At 37.7% G+C, this 14261-nt stretch overlaps 1 protein-coding gene across 12 annotated transcripts in view; it reads right to left on the bottom strand.

Moving 5' to 3' along the window:
• tenm4 (teneurin transmembrane protein 4) overlaps window positions 1-14261 on the bottom strand; it is a 146430-nt gene that overhangs the window by 84543 nt on the left and 47626 nt on the right. For 10 of the 12 annotated variants that reach the window (XM_004560521.5, XM_004560522.5, XM_004560523.5 and 7 more), the window contains exon 4: window positions 4909-5130. The exons of the other annotated variants lie outside the window; for them this stretch is intronic. In XM_004560521.5, the coding sequence (XP_004560578.1) occupies window positions 4909-5130 (222 nt within the window). The remainder of the gene's footprint in view (window positions 1-4908; window positions 5131-14261) is intronic. 12 annotated transcript variants of the gene reach the window in all.

Here is a 14261-nt window from a genome sequence, read left to right as displayed (position 1 = left end):
AGAGAGATGTCTAATGGTGGAATGTTATAATTACTGGGAGACTGCTGTCCCATTTGTAGAAAAATAGTGACACAAAACTCAGGGAAAGATTAAATAAAAATTAATGGTTAATGTTCCACAAACAAGTAAAATAAAAAAAAAAAACTAAAAAAAAAAACTAAAAGAATACAAAATAATTCAAACTCCTTGTAATATTTCTACTAATGTAAAGTTACGATTTTTACTTAAGGATTAGAAATCTTGGTTATTGAGAAGTCCTGGGTATGTTCATTTACTCATGAGCTACTGTATTGAGCTTGTTAATGAAATACTCAGAGTGTATGCAGTAGCCAAACTTTGAATTTTACTCTCGACAACAACAACAACAATAAAATCGACAACCAGTCACAGCAAAGCATCCCTTCATCTGGTCCAATTTAGCACTAAATGAGCCAACAAACCAATAAGAGCAGACTGGGATTTTTGGTTTGGCTGCCTTGGCATTTGAGACGGAAAATAGGTGTTTCTGTGATGAGAAAATTCTGTGCTATGTAAACCTTATATGGCACTAAAATAAAAGTATTAACTTATACGTTATATAGCATTATATCAGCTCTTTATTTCAGTGGATACAGTGGATATATATAATAGACTGAATCAATATAATACCAGATTTTGTGCTTGCAGTGTGTGTCATTTGCCACATTCGGCAAATCACATACAGAGGCCAGGTTCTCAATTTACCACTCGGTATAAAGACCTGGGTTGCGGGATGTTGTATTTCTGAACAAGGACAGTGGATGAAATCTATGGCAGTGATGGTCACACCTGATGAAATAAAATGATATGACATGCTCCAAACACCCGATCAACGCATTGAGGTGTGAGCTATTCGATACAGAATTAATCAAAAGCTATCAAGCGCCCAGATAAATCATTAAATCTTGCTTACTGCTACATCCCCTATGGCTAATCACAGGAGCAAAATTTCCAGTTGAGTACCATTTGTCTATAAAAATACAAATAGAATTTGTCACGAAGGCAGTGAAGCTGCACACTCTACTGACTCTCAGAGGCTGGTTCTCTCTGCTGGACTTGCTTTTTCTTATGACATTAGAGAAGTCTGAATGGAAGATACATGAGGGAATTTCAGCTGTCTTTGCTGGACCCATTTGAGAGGTAACAGGTGCCGAGAACAACGTGATGTGTTTAGCGCTCAGTCCTCCACTCGCTCTCTATGGAAAAATAGGGAAAAAACATATTGAATTGTGACTATAATTTCACCTTCATCACCGAGGTAGAAAATGTTGATATTTTAGAAATATAAGATCCCCAAACAAGCTTTTGCAAAGGAGGTAAGTAAGTAGAAAAGACTTGATGGAAGCAAATATATTTATCCAAAAAATATATGTGGTTGTTTTTAATAACACAACAAAAAAAATATTAGTAACATAATTCAGAAAAATCTAGTTTTACAGCAATTTAATCTATAAGGATTTGCTTGCAAATGCTTCTCTCACCCTGAGATCTAATGGATTTTCTGTCATTCCCTGAGCTGCCTTAGAAAGAACAAGACAAGTGTTTATGTATGCTCTGTTCTGTGTGTCACTCTGCTGCAAATCCATCAAGAGGTTGGAGATTTTGTTAGATGGCACAGATGGTCTCCAATCATCATGCAATGGAAGTAATGCATCTCACTTTATGTCAATGAAAGGAAGATATGTAGGTATGCAAAATGCATTATCCATAGTCCCTGCACGCTGACGGACAGCAAGTTGAATGGAACTGGACAAATTGTCTGTTGACTCTAGTTCATTGATAACTTGAAGCTATTACTAAGAGAAACCAATTTCTTTTTATATGTCAGTAAAAAAAAAAAAAAAAATCAGATCCTCAGAAAAACAGGGGCAAAGCATGGCAGTGCCATGTGCAGCTCATTAAATTATTATTTAGGCTCAGATAGTTTTATTCCTCACGGTGTCTGTGGCTAAATTACTTTCTGGTGTGACCTCTTTTAACCACATTTCTCCGTCCTTGCAGACGCAGCGGGATGATTAAGCAATTCAAATGAAGACTTATTTGAATTCACACACAGCTATGTCCCTGGGCCTTCTGTCCGGCTCAGCATTCCTGCTTGGTCAGCTGTGCGGTGGTGGTGGTGTGCTGGCCCTTTCACCAGGGAGCCCGGCTGCGCTGAAAGCTAACACTGACCGACCCCATGCTGTTTTGCATTAAGAGATGCTAATGCTGGGAGTTTGCAGTGTCTCAGATCTTGTGGCTCAGTGTGGCAGCGGGATCTCACTGGCAGTCTCCTCGGGAAGAAGCCCCTCAGAGAAAGCTGAGGGCCACAGTGAAACACATGCTTCATAAAAGAACTGCAGGCTTCAGCGAGCAGCCTCATCAGCCTTAGAGAAACTATTGCTCAGTGTTCCTCTAGATAAAAGCAGGACTCCCCCCACCCCACAGGGAAAAAGGGAAATAAATAAACACTGCTGCCTTGAAAGCTACTAATGTGAATAATGATATGCTGCTGAGAGTGTTTACTTGTTCAAAATCTAGCAGAACATTTTAAGTCCTGTATGGGGGCTCAAAGACGACCTTGAGCAAATGTAATTTTAAGTGATAAAAAAAACCACCTGTTTTCTAGAGCAACAGATATACTGTGAGACAATTATTTTGGCATGCAAATTTTCTGTGGTTGTTTGCTGCCAATAATAATGTTATTTATTTATTTATTTATTTTGCTACAGTCTGTTAACCCTGACTTTGAATTTGTCTTCTACAACTGACCTGCATTAAAAAAAAGATCTGATTTGATATTCCAGTCATTTTTGCCATGGTGGCTTTTAAATTACCTTTTTTTTTGCTCATGCAATTCTCACTGAAACCTGAGATGCATGCCAAATTCACATTTACATTTAGTAACATGAAACCTTTTTTATCCATAAAAAGAGAATAAAACAGAAAACATTTGAATTATTTTTCCAGATGTTTAATTAAACAAATATAGAAATGTGTAATCTGGGTAATTATATTGGCTATGTCATTTTGTGTATACAACACTCATGCACGCTCAATGGCAGATACATTTATGTAGCTCATGATAACATTGCCACTAATTATTTGACACAAACTACACAGACAGTTCTCCAAATTTGAATTTTAAAAGAAAATCTGCAAGACTATAGAATGACTGAAGAGACAGGCAACAAACAAGCTTACATAACTCATTAGGTGGTTTAAGTTAGCTGAAGAACAAAGGCTATTTCCTCTTATATAACTGTACGTCGCTTCTTACTGTCAAACATTGTGTAGAACTAAATAATAACATTCATTAATGAAGAATCTCAAGCAAAGCCCATTTTGCCAAGCACTAAGCAATATTTACAAGTTTCTCAGAACAGACAAGCATGGAAATATTAAGAGCTCTGGTGTACTGTTATATGAAATTGTATATGAAGGGCACATAGAAACTTGCTCTACTTTGCAGTTTAACAATCAGTCCTACAAAACCTGAGATGACCAAAGCTACTGGTGGGGGACATTCCTCATCGGTAGTCTCCAACCCCTTACTGACAGCCAGAGGCCAACCTAAACGATGTACCTATGCAAATCAGTGTCATTGTTATGAGACAAATCTGCTGCTTTAAAGGCCATTCCCCCCACCCATGTCCCCTTCAGCACAGTCATGTCACTGTTGGGTGACCAGCATGTTGCTACTGAGGAATTAGTGTTGAGATTTGCGATGGGATTAATAGCTCCTTCTCCGGGCTTTCTAAACAGGCAGCTGGGGTAGTTTGGAGCTCTGTGAGCTAACCCTTTAGTATTTGATTTGTAAGATTGATCAGATATTTCAATTTTTTGAATTTTCCTTTGGGTTTACTCCACCAGTAACAGATGTACAGTAGCTGAAAGACATCGACATTAAAACAACTCTAAAGCATCTTATTTAGCATGCAGATGTGAGTGATAAGTTTCATAATGTTTCATAAACACAAAGAAATAACTTTTTATACTGAAAATGAAGGTCTAAGCAAAAGTCTCTGAATTTGTAGCAACCAGAATAGTACAATGCAGCAACAAACAAATAATATATGACCATAATTTCAGCCTCTAGACCAGCCAAATTACATTTACCTGCACACACAACTCATGCAAATAAAAAAGATATATCATTATAACTGAAAGTTAACTACTGATAGTGTGAATAACATAGTCTGACTGCTGCTTGGTAAACATACTGTAAATATTTTACACTCACTACATTTCTGTCATCTCCTAACACCATGTGAGTCTGTCAGTCTGAGTGAGTGTTAAGTTAACAGCAGGAGACATTGCGTTTCATGAGGAATAATTAGCTGACATTTATTAATAAGAAATCATGTTGGGACTCTTTAGACTCAATCTAGCTCAAAAACCATGTTTTGCTATGCTATTTAAATAAAAAAAAAATGACAGTGTTTATTTTAAAACTGTTTTAACATAACTTCAGACCACTCAGACTTCAGAGTAGGATATGGCAAGGACTACATTTCAGTACTTCAGTACTGTCTCAGTACTGTCTTTTTTGTATTTCTTGTCTGAGGTGTGGAGGTTGCATGCAGCTGCTTTTGAGGGATTTTTAGATGGATACTCTCACCATCAAACATTGAAATTGAAGAGAAATATCTGTGACAAATATCTCCTGCTGAACCAAAATCGTCCATCTCTTTGTGTGAGGCTCTGAACTTTGCAGACCTTGCTTCAGAGAGTGCTGTGCATTTCCTGAGGCTACATATCGACTCAAAAGTTTCTACTCTCTCTCATGGTGCTCAGAAAAAAGGGACATTTTCTTGCCTATAGCCATCCACATGACCTATAACACAACATATCCAGGAGCAGGGGAAGGCTAACCTCCACAAAGCAACAGTAGTTTGAAAACCAACTCACCATCAGCAGTAGCGGTAGCAGGAGCATACAGGTTCCCTGAGCCAGTTTTAACTAAGAATGAATTGGGGCCAAACTCATCCTCAGAGTCAGAGTCCTGGGCTGGCTGAGCCGCACAGTTACCTAGCAACCCTCCCTGGCTCTCATTGGCTGCAATGGAAGGGGGAGGGTAATGGAGCTGCTCAACAGGGGAGGAGGAGGCGGATGAACAATGCAGCGGAGGACCTGTGGACCACAAACAGAGACAACACATGGGGGGGAAATGAAACACACCCAAACACAGGCAACATCACACAGAAGCAGAACACACACACACACACACATGCAAGACTTAACTCTGACACTTCAAAAACAAACAGGGACACATCTGCCTTTGTCTCCGCCACCTCATCCCAGCTGGGAAGAACAATACAAACAGCTGAAATGACTTTGAGATAGAATAGAAAAGGCAAATGCCTGGCACTGGTTTAGAGAAACAAAAACAACAAAACACCTTTTTGGGATGTTTAATGCAAAAAAGGGGGGATAATTACAGGTTACAATGCACAAATCCAAAAGCAAAGGGAAAAAAAACAAAAAGAGGAAAACAGAGGTGACGTGTTAGGGTGTATGGAAACATTACAGCACAGCAAATATGCATCCCATCAGGAGCCTGTCAAATTACTATGAATCTAAAAACTCCTCAAATTCTAAACAACCTCTCTTCACATCCATTATCTAGCATAACTGCCATTCTCCAAACTACAAAAGTTACACTGAGAGATAAATGATTAGAGATCAAATTTACGCACTGTGCAGCAAGCATATGAATATGTCCCTCATTCTGGTGACTGTTAATACCCCCTCATGTGGAAATATATAAAACCCCTGCCAGTCAAGAAATGAATCCAACCTGAACCAATCCTTCCTTTTTCGTATGTACACTGTGTCCATCTTAGCTTTTCTGCTTGTCAGTAATATAAAAAATAAAACAGCATAGTTGTCAGAGAGGTCAATTGCCTTTAAAGCATGAGTCATCTCGTTATATTTCAATATATTTCCATAACTCTTACATCTGAATATGGTACAGTTTTGTCTGTTAAGCCTTATTGGCTCCAATCACATGCTGTCAGGGAATGTTAAATCTCCACAAAGACCTCCTGTTAATGTGTAATTAACTTTTGATGGACCTCTGCAGTGCGCTGAAAATAACACTGCTTAAGTAACATGACTACAGTGCACAAAAGCCATCAGTATGGCGCTCTCCCCATTTTTCCATCAGTCCTACTGTCTTGATGTTGAAATTCCAGCTGACCTGATTGTCATTTATCAGGAGAGATGATTTTCGTCTATGTCTGTAATGATCCCTGAAGAGTATTGAAACACGACTCACTGACTCGCATCTAATTAGGAAACAATTAGTGATATTAACATATCAGCCACAGCCCTACACAAGCAGTAAACGTCCACTGCTTCAGAGAGTCACAGTTTGTGCTTTACACACACTTCACACCAGACACTTCATTTTTTTTCTCAACACTCTAATGCCGGTTCAGTAATGGGTGCTGAGGCATAGTGGTCCTGCTGTGGGTTAATGGCCAAGACACTGCTGTGATTGAATGTGCAGGAATGTATAACGGCGAGAGGAAAAGCTGTAGCAAAGAGCATTATCACGGCTGATTCAACGGGATTCATCTAAGACATGTATTAGTATCAAAAAACAACTCTGTGCTGCTAAATCAAGTACCACTTGACAAGCTACTACCTGACGCTATTTAAGATCAACCGTAGGATTGAAATGCTTGACGGAAAATACAAAGATGAGCTGCACAAGGGTCTTGGACTGAATATTACTGCATTTTCCTCTAAGAGAGAATTCATCACTGAGACCAGAAAAGATTAAAGTCCTCTAAACATGGTCAAAGTCATAACGTAAATGAGGTCAAGGTAGTCATGTTCAGAAGCCATTACTCTTGCACACAAAGGTTCTACTGTCTCACTGCATTTCATTAATACTGCCTTATCCACACCACATCCACCTGAAGCCAGACACAAGGCCTCTGCAGACAGAAAGCCACAGCTTGAGATGGCCAGAGAAGTTTCTCTGGCTGCCAGAGTTGATTGCTTTTGCCTTCGCTCACTATATTACAGCAGCAAAAGGGAACCTTTACTTAGGACCCCTTGGACCATGCCCAACTGCTGTAGCTTCTGACAGCTTCAGGAAGTGCCTTTTACTGCCTAGTTTGTCCCAACTGCTAAAACAGATGACCACCCACTGCATTTAAGGTCTTAATCTACTCATTAGCAAGCCAATTACAAGAACAGGCAAATAAGTGTAATCTGTAGGTAAGGAAATCTGCTAAATACATTGTTGCTTTTAGTGCTTGCTCCCTATATAACTGCTGACAAAATGTATTTCAATAGATTTGGGTTGTTCTAAACTAAAGGAACCTACTAATAATGTAACATTCTTGCATTAAATGCATGTAACCCCCTCTGTAAACAAACATTCTAAAACCTTTTACTTTCAGTATCATTCAATTATATTCATTTTAATAACACTATTATTAAAAATGCTCAGATGTGTCAGAATAAAGTGTGAAAACAGAATCGAATGAATGGCTAATTATTTAAAATGATAATCTGACAAACACAACAGGCAAGGCTGAAACAGAGGAAGCAACAACACTACACAAGCGTAATGCTACACCACTTGGTGGATATGGGTGGATATAGAATATAGGTTTCATATGAATAAAAATACGCTTATATGAAATGGAATTTGTATAAAAGTTATGCAGTGAGTTATCAAAAGTCACTTGAAATCAGAAAAAAGACAAAAGCTGAAGCACTGTGAGGCTTTTTAAAAATAATAATTAAAAGATTTTATATGTTACAGTTCTACAGGTCAAAGAAAAAAAACTGTATGTGGTGTATGAATTACAGTCATGATCCTAGCAGCAGTATAAACATGCAAATGTATGATGAAAAAATTCGATCAATTATTTTTATAATCCTACAGTTTAAAATAAATAAGCAAAAACTGACCAAAGACTAGTAATGGGCATGGGCTACATCATGCAAACGGGAGCATAAGATTCTTTGGTAGAATCACCTCTGTGTGTTTATACATCACTGCTGTACTTAATCATTAGCAATTATTAAACTATAGCTCTCACTCTCTCTCTTCATAGTTTTCCTTTTCTCCTGTCTCTTTGATCTCACCTTCATTACACTTTAAACTGGTCACAGCAGATTGTTGCCCCTCGCTGAAACTGGTTCTACTAGATGTTTCTTCCTCTTAAAAAGGATTTTTGTCTTCCCACTGTCTCCAACTGCTTTGCTCATAGGGGCTGTGTGATTATCGAGGTTTCTTTCTTATATTGTAGGGTCTTTAACTTACAATAAAAGCACCTTAAGGTGACTGTTGTTGTGATTTGGTGCTATGTAAATGAAACTGTATTGAACTGAACTGAATTCAATTGTTAAACTGTTTAAGAAATTCACAAATCAACAAAAAAGAAGTTTGCATCTTCAGTGGCAGAGCTCCATGTCCATGCTCCATGAGTGGTGACATCACATCTGCACTCTGCCGCTATTCTGGGCTAAATCTAAATTTTTTACAGTAACTGACGAGTGCAGCACGAGGGGGTTTCCAAATGGGCAAGGCAAGTTTGTGAACAGTAGAAAAAACATATAGAAAAGAAAATCAAGAAAAGTATTTTTTTTTTTTTTAGCTGTTTTAGGATTTTTCATTTGCTTCATCACTAGTGCTCTGGCTGCACTAGTTAAAATTCCATTACACAGATCTTTGGGATCTGTGTAATGGAATTTTGTCAAGACGATGCTGTGCTTATCTGACTTACTTTCTATTTTTATTTAATTAGTTTATGCAAAATACCAATTTTCACCTTTACCTTTCTTAAACACTGTTTTACACTGCCTTTTTCAATCATTCTAGAGTTGGAAACTGTTACAGAATCTACCGTATACTGGTTCACAAATCCCTATAATAGCATCTCACCCTGCATTAAGCTTTAAGCTCTTTTTACACATGTGCTGCAGCCGTGAACTTCTCTACACCGGAGGTGCAAAGGAGAATGTAAATGTCTGACACAGTAAGACGGGAAATTAGCCAGTCTTCAACTTGTCAGCTACCTAATACACCTACCTAAGTCCGTGTGATGTCTTATTGCACTGATGTACAAATAGTGCAGCTAATTGTCTGCTGTATTAGCTGCTAGTAAGAGAGTGTGTTGCCTCCCACACATTCTATCCAGGAAGCTTCCTCATCCAAAAAATAAATAAATAAATAAATACAAATAAATAAATAAGACTACTTCCAGTAGTGCAGACTATCTCCTTCAATGTGCTACATGACAGTTCATGTGTGAAAATGGCTGTAGTGTAATAAATGTCACAAAATGGTGAAAGAAACAGTATTCACAGTGTCACAGGGTAAGGTGACAAACATGTAAGGCATCCAAATTGTGTGTTACTGTGTGTGTGTGTGTGTGTGTGTGTGTGTGTGTGTGTGTGTGTGTGTGTGTGTGTGTGTGTGTGTGTGTGTGTGTGTGTGTGTGTGTGTGAGACAGACAGAAATAAACACTATAAAAAAAACACCAGGATAACCAATTTAAAATTACAGAAATAAAAAGCTGGAAAACTGATGATTTATTATTTAGCAATAATCAGCTATGTGCTATGTCACTCAAACCAACAGCAACATAAAAAGCATTTGTAGCCACACTTTCTGCTCCAGATCTGTTTGTATATTATGCCTCTGATTATTATGTGAGTTCAGAAGTGACTACAGACAAGCAAAGGCATTACCAAACATATTTAAGAACTACAACTATTATGTGTACAGACTGTAATGCACATTTTGGCCTTGAGAAGCTACGAAACTAATCAGAATGATTACATTTGTGCATGAATGAGAAGCAGAATCAGCACAAACAAAAAAAGAAAATTTATGTTTAAAAATTCCTTTATTTGAGGAGGCTTCACATGCTAAGAGAGAGGAAATGAAATCAGGTAAACAAAGAATGTAATTTAGAGGGAGGATGTAATCAAGTGAAAAGAAAGTCGAATAAGAAGAATCAACAGAGTCCTGATATTCAAACCTGTTTTCTCTCCAAACTTAACTAATCTTTCTTATTTTACCACCGACTGATATAAAAGTCGGAAGTTATACAGAGAAAATAAGACATATTCCTGGAGATAAAATGTGCCATTCTTCAGCTACGCAACATGATAAACCAGGTCTATGACTGCTTTTGTTAAATACAGCCACCACACAGAGGAAGGCTGGAGCAGACGAGTGACTCCGTGATGAATGGAGTCACTCGTCTGAATTATGTTTACTTAAAAACTGCAGCTAAGGGCACTAAGCATATAGGACACAGAAGTATGACTCAGAGTCTCAGAGGAGACTGAGTGTCATCATCACATAGCTATTCTCTTTGTAAAATGCACATTGTGTTGAACAATGGTGGTCATATAAGACTGTAGTAAAGGTAGAATCATTTATTGTAATGCTAATCGTAATTTAATTTAATCACAGCATTGTACAATGATAATATGGCAACCCCGCCCCCAACCCAAAAAGGTCCAAAAAGCAAAAAAAAAATAGACAAATAGACAAAAAAGAACAAACAAGTAATATTATGTGTCAACAAATTGGCTTGGACGGTTGTGTGGTACCATTTGAACAGGAGTATGTGAAAGGTTGGCAGGTTGTCATTGGCAGATCAGTAAAATGTTATGTAATTTGCTCCTGGCACCAATTTTGTCATCCAGTGTAGGTGGAGTAGGATTCACTCCAAGATGTTATGCCATGAATAAAGCTTTTGTCATATTTTCGGCTGCTGAATTTTATCCTCAGCCATCATCAGCGGGCCTGATCGTGAATATTCTGATTTTCCCTGCTGCTGTAAGTGTTCCAACTGTGTTTAAACGTGGAGGTCAAATGGAAATGGACAGCTCTATTTTTTTCTGTGTGCACATACATGCAAAGTGCTCGTCTCTACACCACAGTGGTTTTGTTCCTTGTCTGCACCTACTTGGCATTTTGCACCAATCTGCTGATGGTGGTTGGTGATGTTAGTGAAGTGCAATTTTCAGCATCTTTTGCACTAATCACAGTAAGGACCTAATCAGAAACATGCAATGGGTGCAGCACAAAGGCTCTGTACTGTTTACATCATTACTTGGAGAAGGAGCACCTTTAAGTTCTCCTCTAAATTTATGTCTAACAAATACGTATGTTTGCCGCTGTGCTCAACTTTAATTGTACTGTTGCCAATCATCAGTCATCTATGCACAGAGTTTTGTTATTTATTTTGATTTGATTATTATGTGCCAGATTTCACTTATGAAGGTCCTCCTTTTCTCTTGATTAGCTGTCTTTGGACCCATCTGAAGGCTGCAGGTATGCGTTGCTTCTGCAGTGTCTAATTTGAGTGGCACACGGTGAAATGTGATTATGCACACCACCACCGATAGTCTTGATTAAATCTTCCAAAATCAGAAGCAAGCATCTACTTCCGTGTCTACTATAGGAAATCTTTACTTACACTTTATGGAGCAAAAATCTAGTGTCTTTGCCAGTGTCTCTGCTAAACAAGAGTGGGTAAAAATAAAGGTACTTCAGCAGTATTAAAGCTTTACTTCTAGAAAAAAATGACTCACAAGTGTTCGTGCTTTTCAAACTAAGCTATCAAAACAAATTAATACAACAGTGACTGTTGTGAGTTTGCTGAGAAGCATTAAGGATATATTCTCTTCAAAGGAAAACAGCTGGCTTTATAAATAAGCCTATTATTCCAAACCAAATACAAATAATGGTCTATTAATTGAGTTTTATTTGCCTACAAGGTGCTTTGGCCACCAAGGTGCTTTAATTGGATAGTTAATAGCCTTTAAATTACCTGAGCATCTGCAATTCCCTTTTCAGCTTTCCAAGTTTTTCCCCCCTCATAACGTCTTGTTGCTTAAAGCTCGAGTGGCCATATTTACTGTGTTAACCATTTAGGATTAAGTTGTCCGGGGAATGTTGTGTGACACAAGGTCTTTAAAAAGACTGATAAAGAGCCGACTCCATTAATAAGGAAGTCTGATTCTTTTTTTTCTACTTGGGTGTTATCAAATGTATTCTCATTAACTATATCACATATTTTACTTTATAATGAATTTCGAGAATATGAAAATGTGGTGTTAATATTGCCATTGTGTCACTGACAATCTCAGAGATTCAGTAAAAATACAAGCAAAAGCAGGTGGAAATGTTACAAAAGATCAACAAAAAGCAATGTTTAAAAACCAACGCAGTTACAAAAATTAATTTGCTCATTTTTGTATTTCCAAAAATGTATATAATCTTTTAATGACCATATTATCCGTAATTTTTGCTGAATATAAACATTTTACATTTTCTTCTGACAAATATTTGTGAGGATAAGATCAATGGAAACAACAGATTTTGTAATAAGGCATGTAAAAAGTTATCAGGATTAGATTACAAGACTACAAGATGTATCTTGAATACTCATGTGTGCTCTGGTAATTTAACTAATCACAGTTCTACAGGCAATACGGCCAACAAGGCAGCTTAATTTTCTCTTGTGCATTATTATTAGAATTCCCAAATTGACATAATTGTGTTCTATGATACTGCTGCAAGCAACAACTAGCCTTTTGATAAAATTAACACTTGAAAAGTGATCTCACTTTAGGAAAAGAAAAAAAGAGAAAGAAAAGAAGTGTAAACAAAAGCAAATTTGCAGCTTAAGGGGACAGAGTCATAAAAGTAACTCACCAAAACCAAGCGATAAACCGTATTGTAAACATATGTGGTATATTTTTTTTTAACTGTGATACTACAAAGATCATCAAGCTCCTTTGCAATACTCAAGATTACACAAAACATGTCTGCTGTGTGACAACAAGACTTTGCTTATTGATTTGGTGCAATTCTATGTGACATCAAGTCCTCCTCCTTACCCCAACTCCACAATAGAACCATAGCCTCGCTTGCAGAGGAAGTGGGAAACAAGCTTTTATGAACCAGCATTGAAAAATTGATAAATATCTCTCTGATGGTGCCATTTACCTGTGAGGAATCAATATCATAATAACGAGAGTGAACCAAATGTATGATTGAAAATAAACTGTAAAAACACATAAATGTCTTTTTTCTTTATAGACGGGGCTAACCATTACTGAGAAAATGGAAATTATACTGTCTTGTAATAAAACAGTATGCCCACAGAAGAAACAATTCCATTTAAGACTTTCACCACTACACTTCTATCAGCACTTTAAGCAAAGCATCCATTACTTACAACAACTGTATGCTCTTAAAGAGACAAATGCTGAATTATAAATGGATGAAAAGAATAAATCCAGAAAACAAGAGAAAAAATCTCATCATCGATCATTAATGCAAATATCGTAGTAATAGCAGTAAAATGCTAGAAATAGTTAGTGATTTAGATCAAATGGGTAATTTTCATTAGTATATTTACAGGCAATGGGCCTAAGACTAATTTAACATCTTAGGCAGTTTTAATCTATTCATCCGCATGGGGAAGGAGGAGAATCTCTAACTAAGATAAAAAAAAAAATCAGCAGCATTAGCAGACAGCAGAAAAGACAGATGCATTCCAGGGTATCACCTAGGAAGATGAACAGGAGGCCAGAGTGTCTTAGATTAGAGATGGCATTTCCTCTCTGGGTTAGAACCACAGACTCTCTCCCCAGTCATCCTCTACCCACATCCCTGCTTGGCTGCTGCCACTCTCTTGCATCCAGTCCACTCTATTTTTCTGTGCTGGAAGGAAAAGAAGAAAACTTGTGTGCCCCGCTATCCAGCTGAAAGACACCATCTGTTCTTACTTTTCTGTGACAAACAGAGAAATGAATCAGACTCGGTATTTAAAACTGAAATCAACTGAGGAGACTTTTTTCTGTTCGAAGAGAAACCCTAAATCCCGCTGAACGGCAAGCTTCAACCTTTTTTGTGTTACCCTTAAGGAATGTTTTGACACCTAGAATAAACGGAGAACACAGTGTGCAGGCCAACTGAACATGCTGAGACAGCTAAGCTGATGCACCGTTTTTTTGTTGTTGTGTTTTTTAACTGAGCAAACGTTTTCAAGACTCCTTGGTCTTTAGGCCCAATCCCATTTCCCCCCCCCCCCCCCTTTTTTTTTTTTTACAATTTACTTTGCTGGTCTTTTGAATCAGTGCTACTTCTGAGGCAGTCTGACATTGCTAAATCCCTCCATACAACCCCATTTAAGCATCCCCAGGGTTTTCTTTGTTCTAGGATGAAAAGTAAAGGTTCCAATCTCCTCACCTCTCACTGTTAACGA

This window comes from Maylandia zebra, linkage group LG14 (assembly GCF_041146795.1).
Source record: "Maylandia zebra isolate NMK-2024a linkage group LG14, Mzebra_GT3a, whole genome shotgun sequence".
NCBI classification, from domain to species: Eukaryota; Metazoa; Chordata; class Actinopteri; order Cichliformes; family Cichlidae; genus Maylandia; species Maylandia zebra.
Note: the sequence above shows the minus strand (reverse complement) of the source record. Positions and strands in the feature narration are given on the sequence as shown.